The sequence below is a fragment of the Centruroides vittatus genome, unplaced genomic scaffold (assembly GCF_030686945.1).
Source record: "Centruroides vittatus isolate TY-2023 unplaced genomic scaffold, ASM3068694v2 contig_352, whole genome shotgun sequence".
Classification (NCBI taxonomy): domain Eukaryota; kingdom Metazoa; phylum Arthropoda; class Arachnida; order Scorpiones; family Buthidae; genus Centruroides; species Centruroides vittatus.
In genome coordinates, this window is record NW_027122175.1 from 632,246 (window position 1) to 649,024 (window position 16,779).

General features: G+C 28.4%; 1 protein-coding gene across 2 annotated transcripts in view; it reads left to right on the top strand.

Moving 5' to 3' along the window:
* The window catches only part of LOC136974652 (ATPase family gene 2 protein homolog A-like), a 67,607-nt gene that overhangs the window by 24,932 nt on the left and 25,896 nt on the right, over positions 1-16,779 (top strand). The window contains exons 6-12 of one of the 2 annotated variants that reach the window (XM_067269581.1): positions 166-222; positions 1,718-1,838; positions 5,626-5,760; positions 10,008-10,125; positions 11,721-11,842; positions 13,927-14,136; positions 16,567-16,700. In XM_067269581.1, the coding sequence (XP_067125682.1) occupies positions 166-222; positions 1,718-1,838; positions 5,626-5,760; positions 10,008-10,125; positions 11,721-11,842; positions 13,927-14,136; positions 16,567-16,700 (897 nt within the window). The remainder of the gene's footprint in view (positions 1-165; positions 223-1,717; positions 1,839-5,625; positions 5,761-10,007; positions 10,126-11,720; positions 11,843-13,926; positions 14,137-16,566; positions 16,701-16,779) is intronic. The other variant, XM_067269583.1, reaches the window with a different exon arrangement.

Sequence of the window (16,779 nt, forward strand, 5' to 3'; positions counted from 1 at the left end):
CATCTGGCTTTAATATTGATGATTGCACAATGTTGATAGAGAAACATTAACTTAATTTAAATTTATAGCAAGAAAGCAGAGTTTGAGTTTTATTAGAAAAGTTAGAGTTTATTTATTATATCTGTTGATATTTGCTGTTATTTAGTTGTCTGAATATATGTTTAGATATTATGGAGAAAGTGAAGCCAAACTGAGAGAGATCTTTTCTGAAGCTAAAAGAAGGTAAGAGTGTGCAAGATTAATATTAATTTTAATATATCTTATGTACTAAAAATATCACTTATAACCCATATAATATTACAGTCTAATAATATGATTAATAGATTATTTTATATTATAATTTGCAATAAAGACTTTTTATTCTTTCATGAAAACTTTAATGGTAGAATTGAAATATTGTTTTCATTACATAAAGTCATCGGTAGATTAGAATATGCTGACAACTTTATAAGTATTTACAAAATTAGTGATAATATATTAATATTTAAATGTATTTATATTTTATTCCTTGATTAAAATTAAATTAGATAGAAGATTTCCATAAAATATAAAAAATTATTATACCACATATATTTGATTGATCCAACAAAGAAATAGAAAATGTCAAGGCACTCACGGATTTACTTATATAAAATTCTGTGCGCTATATATAAATTGAATACATGCAGTTTTTTTAGTGTGCATGAAGTCTTGTTATAAAATGAAAACAAATTTAATAAAACTTGAATGTTTTTGACCTATATGAAACATGTAATGCTGTAATATTGTAAATGCAATGTTTGCTGTGGCAAAAAAAATGTTGTGGCGATAGTTGTACTGTAAGTGGTTGTATTTTGAAGTTGAATTTATGTGCAAGCCATAGCATTTTAAGTGCCAGACTGCAAGTAATGTGACTTTTGGCACTTAAAATGTTATGGCTTATGTTTACATCATTTTGTTACTCCAGAGAATTTGTAACCGAGCGAGTTTTTTTACCGTTTTATTGTAAAATTGAAATGAATTCTTTCAAGTCTTGAAGGGAACCCATTCACCAGAAAAAGTATTTTTTTATCTCCTGAAAAGTTCTGTTTTTTGGTATTTACAACATTATAGCATTACATGGTTCATATGGAATTTAACATCTAAAAATAAGTGGTGCTAAACCCCTTGTAGCTGGCTGAACTGAAGCTGAAAAAATTTAAAAATTTTCCGTTATGCACGTGCCACCCGATTAATCGGGTGGCACGTGCATAACGGAAAATTTTAAAGGTTCGATTGTTCGAAAATCGTTTTGAAAAAGATCGTGTAAGAAGAAATATAGGCTTGAGGAAGGTCTCAGTGGAGGGACCGAAAACGTTAGCCAGAAATATAATTGTTTTGCACCGGTTATTAGGTTTGGAATGGAAGATACCAAATTATTTTTATCTTTCGTTTAAATTTTGGTTTGATCCTTTAAAAATAATGTATAAAATAAAGAAGTCTTGGAATAAAAAAAAAACCCAATTCAGCATTTTTACATTTACATTCCAAGATGTTGGAATGTAAATGCTGTATATTATTTAAACAAATTCTGTCTTTATAAGTGCTATTTTACAAATATATATCAAGTATATTACATAAACTAATTACAGTATTTATTAAAATAACAAGAATCAAAACTAAATAATCAGCATAAACCATTTATTTTAATTTCTGTAAACTATAATATGTTACAATTACTATTGCATTTAATTTTCAGAGCACCGAGTATTATATTTATTGATGAATTTGATGTTCTTTGCCCGAAAAATCAAGATTCTTCTCTACAAGTCGAAAGGAGAGTGCTTGCAACATTGTCGACATTAATGGATAGTTTATCTGTGAGTATAGTCTTTTAAAAAGATAAAAAATATAATTATATACTTTTAACGAAAAATAAATATATTTTTGACAGTTGGTTATTAGTTATGAACTTATGAGAAGCATTTATTTGATTTCTATATAAGATTTACAGTATTGGAGGAAAATTTCTGAATGTTATATTACTTTCCTGGCTGTTATAGAATATAACATAGAAAAAGTATGGAGATCAGTCAAAATTTTTTCACTTTTGCATTTCTCAATATTTTGGCACTCCAGGAACCCAAAAATATAAAATAACCCAAAAGCATCTTACAAAATGTATTGAAATGTATTTTACATTATGTCTCAGGACTGGATGAACCATAAATATTGGAACTTGGCAGGATTATTTCTGTACGTGATACATCGATTTTGGAAATTATAAGTCGAGAGGGAGATGGAGTGGGTCATGTGACATTATCTCCTAAGGTCTGACTTAACGAAAATTTTACTGATTATTGATATTTAAAATTTTTCAAAAATTCGCACCTATCTCAAAAATAAGGCATTTGCTTTTATAATAATAATTTATAATATAAAAATGATTTTTTAAATAAAATCTCATTGTAGATGGCATCATTCATCATTTAAAGAAAAAGTATTTCTTTTTGAAAAATATAGCAATTTATCATAATTTAAGAAAATTACTCATCTTAAGCCTTTGTATTATTTAAATTTTATATTGTATATATAAAAATTTTATTTGTGTATATGTTACATTAAAAACCCGTTTTTAGTTAAAATGCGTTTTAACTAGTTGAAACTAGTTTTTACTGGATGTCATTGTTAAAACCCGTTTTATCTAGTTAAAACTAGAATTTACTGCTGTACGTGTTTTGATTTTAGATAAAACTAGTTTTAACTTTTAACATTAGTTAAAACTAATTTTAGCTACACAAATATGTTTGGGGGAAATAAATAAAGTGATGATTGGGATTAAAACATTTGTATTATTTAATACGATATTTATTGAAAATATTGGTCACACATCTGTGTTATTAACATTAATTAACCCTTTGTCCCTGAAGGCACCGATCGATCGGTACCCTGGCTTTTTAAGCAAAACTTCGAGGGTACCGATTCATTGTTACTTTGGTAAATATCGATTTTTGTAAAATTTATTAACAACAGATATAATCTCGTTCGATATGAAGTGAATAAAGTATAATAATTCATTATATTAGTTGATAGAAGTATAAAATTTTGATTTCAAACAAATGTTTGATATAATGTGCGATAATTTCACAAGGAATAAACATACATGCATAAGTGTTATATCAAACTGTACAAAACAATATTCTACGTCTTTCTGGCTCAGTGCCAGCAAACAACTATGTAACTAGACAATGTTAATTTTCACAAAATGTTACAAATTATCAAGTTTGTGTGTCAGTTCTGATATATATATATTTTTTTCTTATAAATTTGTCTAATAAAATGTATTGAAAAATATCGTATTTAAAACTAAAGATATTAATAAATGTAAGTGATTTTTTTCATATAGATATAATGATAATTTGATTTTTGGTGAATTTTTAAAATAATATCGCCTGACTGACCTATATTGCCCTAGGAGGGATCGCAAAATAAACGTAAACAAGATGTCGGGGGAAAAGGGTTAAAGCGATACGAAATTCATCATACACTATAGGAACGTGTTAGCTGAATGACCTTGGTCGAAACAGTTTTTACTAAGCCATTTTGTTAAAACCCATTTTGTCTAGTTAAAACTAGTTTTAACTCAAATTCATTTTTGACTAGCAGCAAATTCTAGTTATAACAATGACATCCAGTAAAAACTAGTTTCAACTAGTTAAAACACATTTTAACTAAAAACGGGTTTTTACTGTAACATATATAATAATTATATTCTTTCATTTGTGCTATGCATGCTACATATGTTAGCAACGCATATGCATCCATGGCAATGCACATGCACAACTGTTTTATACACAAGATTGGAAATGTTCTAAAAAATTTTTTTAAATCATTGCACATGACTGTTTTTAGAATCTCAGTATTTGTAAACCTGATGAAGACCGAATACTAAAGTTGAAAACATTTGTTATTTCAATTAAATGTTTTTACTGGATAGTCAAAGGTTTTACTGAGTCAATTGTAATATAATTGAAAATTAATTAACTTCTTTTTCATTTTCTTTAACTTCCTGTTAATGCAACAGGAAAGTCATGCAAAAGCTCTTGCCAGCATTTTTTCTGCAAGAAAATGATGTACTCTGTCACTCAGAGCAATTATTTCTCAAATAATAGTTGTTATATTATAACTTGAATTAGTTACTAGTGAACTATTTTGCTATACATCATGAGAAATACTTAAATCTTGAATATTTATTTACTATGAGGGATAATATACGAAACTAAATAAATAAATTGGTGGCACATGACAAATAAATTAGGTACCGTCGACTTCCAGCATTGCAAAGTCTATGCCTCCATAAATAAACTTTTTACTTGATTATCATTTACTAATGTAGCTACAATATAGTATAATGTACCATATTATAATTCAAAATATAGTATATATTAATTATACAAGAATTTCTGTTTAATTTTTTAATTTAAAGATATTTTGCAATGCATCATCTGGTCTTTTAAATGAGAGTTTATCAGATAGATAAATCGACATTTAGAGTCAAAATCAAAATTTGAAGGATCATTTTCTCATTTAAAAGATAAATTATAAATACTTTTTAATAAGGCAGTAATATACTATTTATGATTTGATATTTTTATTACTTTTTACTAACATTCAGTACGTATGATAGTAAACTGTAATATTCTTTTTAAGTAAAAATTAAAAGAAACATGGCCGGCGTTATTACATTTAATAATATAAAAAATGTAATACGACTTTACAAAGTAAACTTTGTCTTTTGTCCTTCTTTTCGCCGTTTGTACCATCAGCAGTCCTCAAAGCTTCACAATTGTTTCTTTTAATTTTTACTTAAAATGTAATATTTTTATTGTGGCAAAATACCAGAGGACGCTTTTACCTACTTTGCATTTTTTCACGGAGGCAGTAGCCTCTAAAGAAAGGTCGTCTCCGGAGGATTGTGAAGCTTTGAGGACTGCTGATGGTACGAACGGCGAAAAGAAGGACAAAAGACAAAGTTTACTTTGTAAAGTCGTATTATATTTTTTATATTATTAAATGTAATATTCTTATTTGAAGCTGTGAAGAATACAAAAATGTTTCCTGTTTGCCACTAATCACAAAGACTTGCACATTTACTGCATTTATTATTCACATTACATGTTCTGGCCATCTGTGTGGTCTTCTTTTATGCATATTACATAGAATATTTATTATAATATAGTTTTATAAAAATAATATCAGTAATAAACAGTACATACAGAATAGGTCACAAAACATTTAATGTGAATAGTAGATGAAATAATTGGGCAAGTCTTTGTGATTAGTGGAAAACAAGAAATGATGATGATGTAAGTTTGAATAAGGATATTACTTATACTTTTTATTATTTTATTTGGTTAAATATTCTAAATGTTTACTTGTTATTCATGTAAATATAGTAGTGGTTACACTTTATTTAAATAGGGAATTCTACATTTTGAAAAAGGATTTAAGGTGAAACAAAATTATAAAGGAATGAATTGTCTCATATTTGTGAAATTTATAAGATGTTTTGAATAAACTTGGGGAATGTTTAAAGAAAAAATTAAATAATAATATAAAAATAAAAATTCCAAATAATATCAAATAAAATAAAGTGATTATTTTCAGTATGATCATGCAGCAGATGTTTTTGTTATTGGTGCAACAAATAAACCTGATTTAATAGATGAGTCATTAAGAAGACCAGGAAGATTTGATAGAGAAATAGAGACTGGTTATCCTAATAATAAAGAAAGGTTTGAGGTACTGTTTGTAATAAAATTAAAACTAATAAAAATGTTGTTAAATTTTTTTTATAGTATAAATTTTAGTGTATATGTTATAATTACAGACTGTTATATTCAGAGGGAGATAATGTATTATTAATTTTTCATGTCAAAATATTTTAAATAAAATAAACAGTATGTTTGTTATAAAAGTGTATAACAAAAAGTTTTTATTTTATTACTTAGGAAAAATTTCATACTTTTATTTTGATTGCACTTTAAAAATTTTTATTATTTCATTATTGTAATATTTCAACTTTAAATTTAAGTGTAACTATAAAATAATAATAGCAATGGTAAGTATAAACAAATAATAATCACTTATAGTGTAATTAGAAATTATTTGTGACATTGTCACAGTGCTGGGCTGCTGTTTTTTGTCACAATATTCTCAATTTTAGTACTGTATTTTACGGACTATAAGACGCACTTTTTTCTTCGAAAAATTGCCTCCAAAATTCAGGTGCGTCTTATAGTCCGTAGCGTCTTTTAGTCCGTAAAATACGGTAATGTAATTTTAGTAATTTTCCCTGTGCATCATGCTTTTCTTGTTAACAGTGGAATCATGTCAGGCATATAACTAACTCTCTTAAGGAGAAAATGTTTGAATTGAAATAATGTTGGCTTTCAGACAATTAACTATATATGAACTTCCAAACTGAAAGTTTGTATATAGTTAATTGGGGCCTCCTGCCCCGAAGCTTTCCATATCTGGTGTCAGATTTCATCTATTTAACTCTGTTGTCGAGATTAAGGAAAAACAAACAGACAATCAGTGGTTGCCACTGAGATTTATAGGTCTACAATTTTTGAAAATTGCAGCCAAATGAAACTTTAATCAAATAAGTTTTCAGTTTTTTTAAACGTCATTCATCCTCAAGCCATTTTACTTCTTGAAAAGAACATTGATCATTTGACTGTATGTGCAAAACTCAATTAATCAATTATAGTTTTCTATAAAAACATCATATTCAGAATAATAGAAGAATGCCCAAAACAATCCTGGGTCCTTCATAGTAGTAAGCTGATGCCTCAACTTCCTTGGCCATCTGCCAAGCAACTGGCAACTGCCATAGTGAGATATACCTGTATAAGGCCTGGATTTAGAGGTTAAAGGTAACCTAGCCTAGTAAACTGGTGTTCCATTGTCTCAGATTCCATGTTAAAATTCACAATACAAATCAAATTACTGTAATTTTCTTTATTATATCTTGAATTACTTATCCAGTGTATTTGAAATGTTTAGTTATTCAATTAGTAATTTGTTATAAATGCATATACTGTTAATGGATAAATAAGGCATAAGTTTCAAAATTTTGTACTCTGGGCTAGGGTCTAGCAGGCCCATTTATAAATTGGCATGCCTGTGTTCTTTATCAGTTTTTGAAGATCAGTTTTTGAAAATATTAAAGAATAATTGGTTAATTAAAATTTCATTAAATTATTATGGCAAATTCTCTTAATTTGTTCATTATTTCAGAGCTTATCTATATTATAGGCTTATGGTAGGTTGTATGACAGGCTTATCTACATAAATGTTTTAATAAAACATTGTATGAAATGGGATCTAAAAATTAAAAACACCTTTAACAATCCAGCAAATAAAATTTACTAAAATAAAAACGGCTTTGATTGTTTTTAACCAATCTTCTTCAGTTACCATAAAATAGAACTTGAAAATAGAACATAAAATTTAAATATAAATGACAACGAGAATTCCAAAAAAATACATAAATAAATAACTGAAAATGTAGTTTAGGGTCAATAATTTATAGAATAAATTGTACAATTTCTTGTTTAAATTGAATATAATATTTTGTTAAACTTTAATGAAATTTTATCAGAGGATGCGTCACGCGGAACTTCCTTTGAAGAGGAGATGAACATACTTTCACTTCCCATATTTTATGTGTAAATTCTCTATAATTTGTAAAGAAAGAGATTTAGAAACGTAAAGCATTATGTTAAAAAAGTGTTGACACCAAATGGAAGGTAAAGTCAATGTAAAGAAAAGATCAAAAACCCACATCCAACATGATAGAGAAGGGGAAAGAAATTCCGGTTTGATGGAAATCAACTTCCTTTTGTGGAGCCTTATCTCATAGATGTTTGACATCATTTTGAAGCCTTTACCCCTCAAGTGACCCCCTTTGTGCATCCTTTCACGTGGGAGAAATCCATCAGTTTTATTTGGACATTGACAAAGAATATTAGCACAATTTGTGCCAAATTCGACAAGTTAGCCAACAGTCTCTCAGAGAAAGAGTACGTATTATCAGGCTTCTCCATGAGTTAGCCATTAGCCTTCCATGTGATGAAGAGCAATAGAAAGAGCTTCTCCACGAGTTAGTTAGGAGTCAGCCACAAGTATCTCAGGAAAGAGAAGAAGGCACTCCATTGATAGAAGAAACCTATAGAATCAGGAATAACCTATAAGGAATATCTACGAATCAACTCCCATATCACGGACAATTGAACATTAAAGGAAGACCTCGATACTCGAAGACATCGAGAAATACTACTGAGGTTGTATGCCTTGTTAGATAATTGTAACTCTCTCCACACGCGGGATAGGCGTAGTTCGTAAGATAGATTAGACTTCCATATGCAAGTTAGGAATAGATAGAATAGCCATTGAGATAGGCGTAGATGGAATATGTTATTTGAATATATATATATCATTTGTAATCAATTAATTAACCATTCAATTTGTGTATATTTTGTATTTATCATATAATCAGATTTATTAAATGAGTTTTGCATTTAATAAATACAAATATATCTTTTCGATAACACTCCTGTCAGACGTTCACTCGATTTGCTCAACGCTCATTCCACGCACTTGACTTTTCGTGAGTAATACGGGTGGTGACCCGCGTAATATAAGATTGATCACCTGGTGTTAGGAATCCTGATGTAGTAGAGGTGATCTGACAATCATTTATCTCCACATTATCATCACTAACTCAAGTCCCTCCAAAGCCACTCGTTACTTCATTAAGAAGGCCATTTTGTTTTGACAACCGAGGACTTGTTTCACAACAAGTTTGTCGTTTAAGTGATAGGTGAATCTTAAAGATATTCCCTACCCCCGGTTAGACCTCACAGTATGTTTTCGGAATTCTCGTTGTCATTTATATTTAAATTTTATGTTCTATTTTCAAGTTCTATTTTATGGTAACTGAAGAAGATTGCTTAAAAATGATCGAAACTGTTTTTATTTCAGTAAATTTTATTTCCTGGATTATTGGTGTGTTCTTCATTTTTATTGTATTTATCCAGTACGTGCAATTTATGAGTATAGGATCCAAAATTTGGGACTTACTGTTTGGTTTATTGCCTTTAATAATTTAAAATGCCAATGCTCAACCACCTTCAAAATTTCCCCTTGGGTGACAATACACTTTTGCCAGTGCTTGTACACCTTCTGGAAGCATTGCTGTATGCCATCTTTTGCAGCCACCCATAATGCCTCCTCCAATGCTTTTACTCAATTCAGAATTTATTCTTGAGGACAGAACAGTGAACAAGAAGCATTTTCTGGACATTTTATGTCATTTCCATCATCATAAATGACACGATATGTTGCAAAGTGGACAATGGTATCTTCTCTGTGACATTGTGCCTACTCATCAGCCCATAGTGGTCATAGTTTCTCATAGAAAATGGTACTAATATGATTCCACATCCCAACGTATTCACCAACTTAATTAACTCTTTGCAATTTTTATGTCTTTCTACTGATGAACAACATCTATAGGGACATCAGTTTGAGTCACGAAATGATGTAAAACAGCATCGTTGGAAGTATTTCAGGTGGTTGCAAAACATGGCATACAGCAATGAATACAAGTGCTGGCAAAAGTGTATTATCACCCAAGGGGTTATTTGGAAGGTGGTTGTGTGTTGGTGTTTTAAACTATTCAAGGCAAAGAATTAAAGTCCCTGAATTTTTGGATCTTGTCTTGTGTAAAATGATTTTTCAAATGTTTTCTACTCACAATAAGTCATAAATAATCATAAGACAAAATAATTTGAAAATATTTTAATTATATTGGAAATTTTGAACAGGAAAAATTCACATATTAGTTTAATACTAAATTTCTTTAAACCTACTTCCTAGAATTAAATTTAGATAAAATTAAGAAAATAAACATTGAAAAATTTTGATTATTATACATTATATATTATTTTCATGAATTAAAACGGTTTAAACATTGATAGATACTTAAAAAATTATTAGAAGATAAGAAACATTCCTTAACAGAAGAAAATATGAATGAAATTGCTGAAAAACTTCATGGATACACTGGAGCAGATTTAAATTACTTGTGTAGAAACGGTAAGTCTGATAAATAACAATAATAATATACAGTAGAGCGTCGAAAATCGGAGTCAATTGGGGACTGGGGTTGTTCCGATTAGTCATTTGTTCCGATTACCGACTTTGTACGAAAAAATATATTAACCTGTCCGATGTTCAAATTTTTCTCCATTGCGTGTCGCTTCGTGTTGAATTTTTCTCCGTTGCGTGTCGCTTCGCGTTGAATTTTCGTCGATTTTAAGCCTAACGGAAATTTTTATAATAATAATCGAGGCTATTGTATTGTTAAAAATTATTTCTGCATTTTGTACAAACAAAATAAATATATCGAAGAATATAAAAAACATGAAAATTATACTTTAGAAGTAAATCTAGTATCAAAAACGTTCGATTCAGCACGACACAGTCCGACTGAAAATCGTTCCGATTACTGGCCATTTCGATTACCGGCGTTCCGATTAACGACGCTCTACTATAATATCTAGTTCATGGTTTCCTCTAAGCTACATAATGTTGCAATTATACAGTAATTTTTAAGAATTGGGTACTGAAGGGTTAAGTTATGTTGTAATCAAAATTATAAAAGTTATTTTCTAAATAAGATCTGATAATAGCCGGGGAAGTTATGCAACTCATTGCTGGATTTTTTTTATGATGGAGTTAATGCTTAATTAACTGAAGGAATCAAACAAGCTCCTAACTTTATGAAAGTCTTTTCCATAAAATTTGATAAATGTTTCTGAGATAATTTTCACATGTTTAGTTTTAAAATTGAATTGACAACTTCATAAGAACATTTGCTAAATTTTACATAAAAGACTTCTATAAAGTAAGGAGTTTAATTTATAACTTTAGTTTATTACATTAAAAGAGTCAAATAAGATGTCACATGAAGAAGATACTGTTGCCTGTTAAGGCATTACATTGTACAAAATAAACAAAAATAAGAAAAATAGATAGTTTTGAATTTTGTACAAATTTATTATTATATTATCTGCTTCTTGTCCTTCACATAGGTTTTAGTTTAGCTTGTCCATAAAGATTTACAGTGCTTATATTGTGGCATATTACATCAAATCATACATGCTAGAGGCCAGCAATTATATGACAGAAGTTTACTGTAAACACTATTCTGCACACTAACAATTTAGTGTGTTGAATGAAGCTCCTCATTGGCAGAAATTTACAGAATATTCTAAAAAATTATATTTAAAACTGGTTTGACTATTACAAAAAGTATTTTTTTGAAAAATTTATGACAATTACAGCTATTATTTCTGCTTACCTAAATAGTACATCCTTATACAACATAAAATAATTTTAGCCTTTATAACTTTAACCTTATACAACATAAAATAATTTTAGTCATACTTGGTCAGTTGTACTGTACTAACTTGATCTTTTTTCCATTTAAAGATGTAAACTGTTAAGTACTAATGCATGTAATTTTTTCTAAACTAAGATAATAAACATTCAGGAATATTTGGTGTTATGTTGGAATGTAATTTTTAGTAAAATAAATTAAAAAAACATGATATAATAACTTAATTCATAAATTGAAACATTGACTATATAAAAATAAAATAATAAATATGATTCTTTTTTTTTTACAGTTTCTTTTATGGTAATGAAAGAGCAATCAAATGATCTGGTTATGTCATTAAGTCATTTTAATTTGGCAATAAAAGAGATGAAACCAAGTGCTTTGAAGGAAATGGATATTCAGATTTCAAAGGTAAAATAATTTTCTTAGTTTATTTTATAAAAATCATAAAAACAAGATATATTCATTAAAAAATTAAATTACTTTTTATATCAGATTTAACTGTAAGTATTGTAATTATTTTTAATTTTTTGGAACTCTATATGTATATGTAAACAATTACTGAAGACCAGGTTATCTAAACTGTCAGCTTTTTAGGCTATAAAAGTCTTGCACTTTAGATCTGTGTTTTATTAATGTTTAAAAACTTCAGTCATAAATCTAGAGATTTTAAATTATGAAAATGCAAAAAAAAAACAAAATACAATTTTCATTATAGGAATTACTGAAACAACTGAAATGCAGTCAGAATTCAATTTAGTATTATCATTTGTTTGATTCTGAGATTGGCCTTAAATTGAGAGTTGTTCTAAACTGAATAATTCAAACAATTGTAGATCTATACATATGTTTGAAAGTCACTTGATTTGGTGATAGTCATTTGCAATGGAAAAGCATACAGTTATTAATTCATAAACACTGAAGGCTTCTCTATTGAATATTGATGATAAAGATCTGTTCAGTAGTATGCATTAGTTATGACGATTTATTATGGTTTTGTTGTGTCAAACTTCAATTGACAACTTCAGCAATTCTGTACTGCTTTACTGCAAAACAAACAAATACATTTCCAAACATGTTTGGGTCAATGTTTTGTTAATAAAAATACAAGAAAATTATAGGTAAATTGATTAAATTAATAAGCATAAATGCTTTTTCTGATGACACAGTAAGTTCCATCATTCATTTTTCATTATGGGAACATAATTTAAAAATTATAAGAAATTATTCAGTTTAATGGAAAAATACAATTAATATCAACAATGTTACATTACAAATAAAGAACATGTAGAAATTAAAATAATGTAATTAGAATAGTTTAAAAATTAAACAAAACTTTAAATTCAAAACTTAAAATTATATTGCATTGTGTTAGTAATTAAATCATGACTGTGTAGTAAACATAATTACAGCTTTAACAATTGAAAATTATATTAAAATGTTTCTAGATTTTAAGAAATTTTACAGTTTTGTGACAAGTGTCTTATATTAATGCAGCTATAAAGTTCAATAGAGAGTTTTCTGAACTTTCTCTTCAGTCACTGTTTTCAGGCCAATATATTTTTGACTTATGATGTACTGTACAAGCTCTTATATGATACAGAAAATGAAGCTTTAGAAATATTTATTTAATGCTAAATTAGGAAGTTTTAGTTTATCAAAAGTATTTTTCTTTTGTTTTTGATCATTTTCAGAACATATAAGATGAATCAGTCTACACTAATGTTGTTCCCCTCTCTTTCTGCTCTACAGACACTATGAGAGTCTTTTTAATTGTACCCATCAAGGGTACAATGGATCCTAAGACACCCCCATCCTTGAAAAGTTCTGGGATTGCCATCCAGATTTGATCCCTAGTCCCACATCAGTAGCCAATAGCTTAGTCCCTCAGCCATTTAGTGTTTGAGTCTACACTAGTTCTGGCAAAACCAGAAAGTCTAAAAATTGGTTAACTAGTTTTTAACAAAACTGGTTTCAAAACTGCTTCAAATATAGTAGAGTTAATGTTTTAATATTGTTTTTTATTAATATTAATAAAATACTACAGTATATGCTAGCCAAGGTTCACAAATATGCCTGTATTACAATATTCCTTCCAAAAACAGGATATTGTTTCTTCAATATTGGTAAATGATGGAGTCTAAGTATTTAACAAACAGCATTGGAAAACTTTATTATTTTAAAATTAATGTATTTTACACATGTGTTTTCACATTGATTTTAAATTTTAAACAGGATTAAGGCATGGCTTTACTTTAAAAAAAGTGAAGGATGATAAATTGGTACTATGTTCAAATTATAATGTTATACTGAAATTTCCTGGGTAGTATATCATAGTATATCAGCTATTTGGAATCATTATAAATCTAAGCGTATTTTACTGCCAACTAAAAGTAAAACTGGCAAGTAAACTACTAAAATTATATCCATAATTTTGATTGAATATTTTTCTTATTTTGCATTTCAAATGATTAATATTATTATTATTATTTTAGGTTTATTGGCAAGATATTGGTGGTATGCACGAAGTAAAACAAAAATTGAAAGAAGCAATAGAATGGCCAGTGAAGCATCCCGAAATATTTCAAAAAATGGGATTACCACAGAGACATGGCATATTGATGTATGGTCCACCTGGGTGTTCTAAAACAATGATTGCCAAAGCCTTAGCTACAGAAAGTGGACTTAATTTTTTAGCAATTAAAGTATTTATTTTTTTTAATAATTTTTGATTATTGTTAGTGAATGAAATCTAAGAATGATACATAGTTTTAATTTTGTGCTAAAATTGTTAATGAAGTTCCCTCTATATTTTAAATTTAATTAACTAATATAGAAATCTGAAATTTTCTAAATTATGTAATTAAATTTAAAATTTATTTCAGATCTTTAATGTTACCTCGCGATGATGATGATGATGATGATGATGATGATATAACCACTCACCTACAGACCAAATTCTGTAATTTAATTAAAAATTGCATAAATATAGCTCAAAAATTTAATGATTTGATTTATGATTGATAAATTTGGATCTTGATTGATACAGCAATGTAAACGAATTGTAGATGATTTTGACCCTAGAATGAGCCAAGCGTTTAAAATCATAACCAAGAAGTTCAAAGCTGACCTTACATACAAATGCAACCCTACGATATATAAACTTCTGGCTAATACCAAAGACAAATGCAGCGAAGCCAGAAGACCGGGGATTTACTCGGTTCCACTTGAGGACAATAGATTTAATCTGAACAAAAAATTAACATACATAGGCTCAACTAACAGATCACTTACAAAAAGGATAGCTGAGCATAAATACGACACAAACAAAGTTTAATTCCACCCTAACCCAGTTTGCAAGTGAACTGAATATAATGGCCAAATGGGCTAAGATTATACCTATGCTTGATTATAACAAACTTAGAACAATTGAAACAATAGAAATCTTTGCGAAATTCCTCAAGGAGAATTGTGTTAACAGTAGAGATGCAGACTTGCTCTCGACCGCATGGCAATCACTCCTTGATAACCCTTTAAATTAAATAGGCCAATCCACTCTCACCAAGCCTGTCACAATCTTTCAAGCATTTTCTAAATTTATCTCATTTTTTATTTTCCAATTTTAACAATTATCTTATCCTCAATAGTTGTTCGCACATCTTCAATAAAATCAAAAGATAATTAACAATGTCGATATTGTTTAAACGTTGTAATCATCAATGACGTCACTAGTAAGAAGAAACCATTGTAAACATTGACATCATTTAAATATCTGCTAACCAACTTTCCAACCGACCTTATTGTACCCGAAGAAGGCCACTCAAAACGGCCGAAAACATTTGTACTTAGTGATTACACTGCTAGAAACAAAGTGTGAAAAGTTTTGTCTTACTTATAGATAAAGATGTCATTTTAATTTATCTTTGAGCAGCAAATTTATCATTTATCTTCTAGGCTTTAGCAGAATACTCCTTAAAAATTTCATTTTTTCTATTTTTAAAAAAACCATCTGTTTGTCAAAGGCTGTGTTTCCATTAAGCAAGTAGCACGACTGCATAAGAAATAGAAAGAATAATGGAATGCTAGAGTCAGTGAAGGACTTTAAATTTTCTTTCATATTAAACATTTTTCAGAATTACACATTCCATCATCACATTCCATAGAATTGGAATGAAAATGTTGAGATGGTGTTCTAAAGTTCTCAAGATTTTGGAAATTTTGATCAACTTGTTTAAATGATATTTGTTTGTGTTTCAACAGTTATTGTTACTATAAATTTGTAAAAAGTGATACATTTTACTTTTTTGCAGATAAATGAATTATCTCTATTCTGTACTAAATATTTAGTTAGTTGATAGAATTTTTAGCCATTTTGGATTCTTCTACTAAGGTTTTGATTGGATCTAGAAATTCTATTTGCTTCACTTCTTAAATAACAGAATGTTTTGATCTTTTTTTAATCCTTAATTGTTTAATTTTATGCTTTATATATTCTAGATATTCCTAAATTTAGTTATCCCACGTTTATCTGTAAGCCAAATTCTTTATTTATGTTAGAAAGAAGATAGTAGCAAATATAATAGGTCTGTGTTATAATAAAATTTCTGTTTACTGGAGTGTAAATGTGATTAGACAAATTATACGTGGACAGTGTGTGGGTTCATGTATTTTAAATCTTGATCTTGTACATGGGTTTAAAATATATTTCTATGCATTTCTCTTTCATATATGTTTTAAGATTAAGCATTCCAGACAATTTTCATGCTATATGTTTTCCTCTTTGGTTAACACTTTAATACTTTACTACTGAGTAGAAATTGTTATGCTTTTGTATCATAAAAAGGTGTATTTTTTGTTTAAATTACATTTACTTGCTTATTAATTTAACTTTCAGAAGTCAATGCAATTTTCTTTATAGATGATAGAATGTTATACAACAGGTGAAACTGTTATTTCATTTTTTGTGTACCATTTGATAAATTAAACTATGAAGATATGTTGTACTCAGAGGGTATTTTAATTTTGCAATTATATTTGCTAAATAGTTTTAAGATAAAAGACAATTTCACTTTTTTTATATTAGATATGTAATATATTTAGAACAGTTTTATAAAATAACAATTAAAATTTTCTAGGGTCCCGAACTGTTTAGTAAATGGGTTGGCGAATCTGAAAGGAATGTGAGAGAAATATTTCGTATAGCAAAGAACATGGCTCCTTGTATTATTTTCTTTGACGAGATAGACGGTTTAGCCGTAGAGCGTGGAAGGTAAGAAAAATAAATTGACACAAGTTATTCTGCATATAAACTCTATTTTACTAATAAATAAATAATACCTGAAGTATAA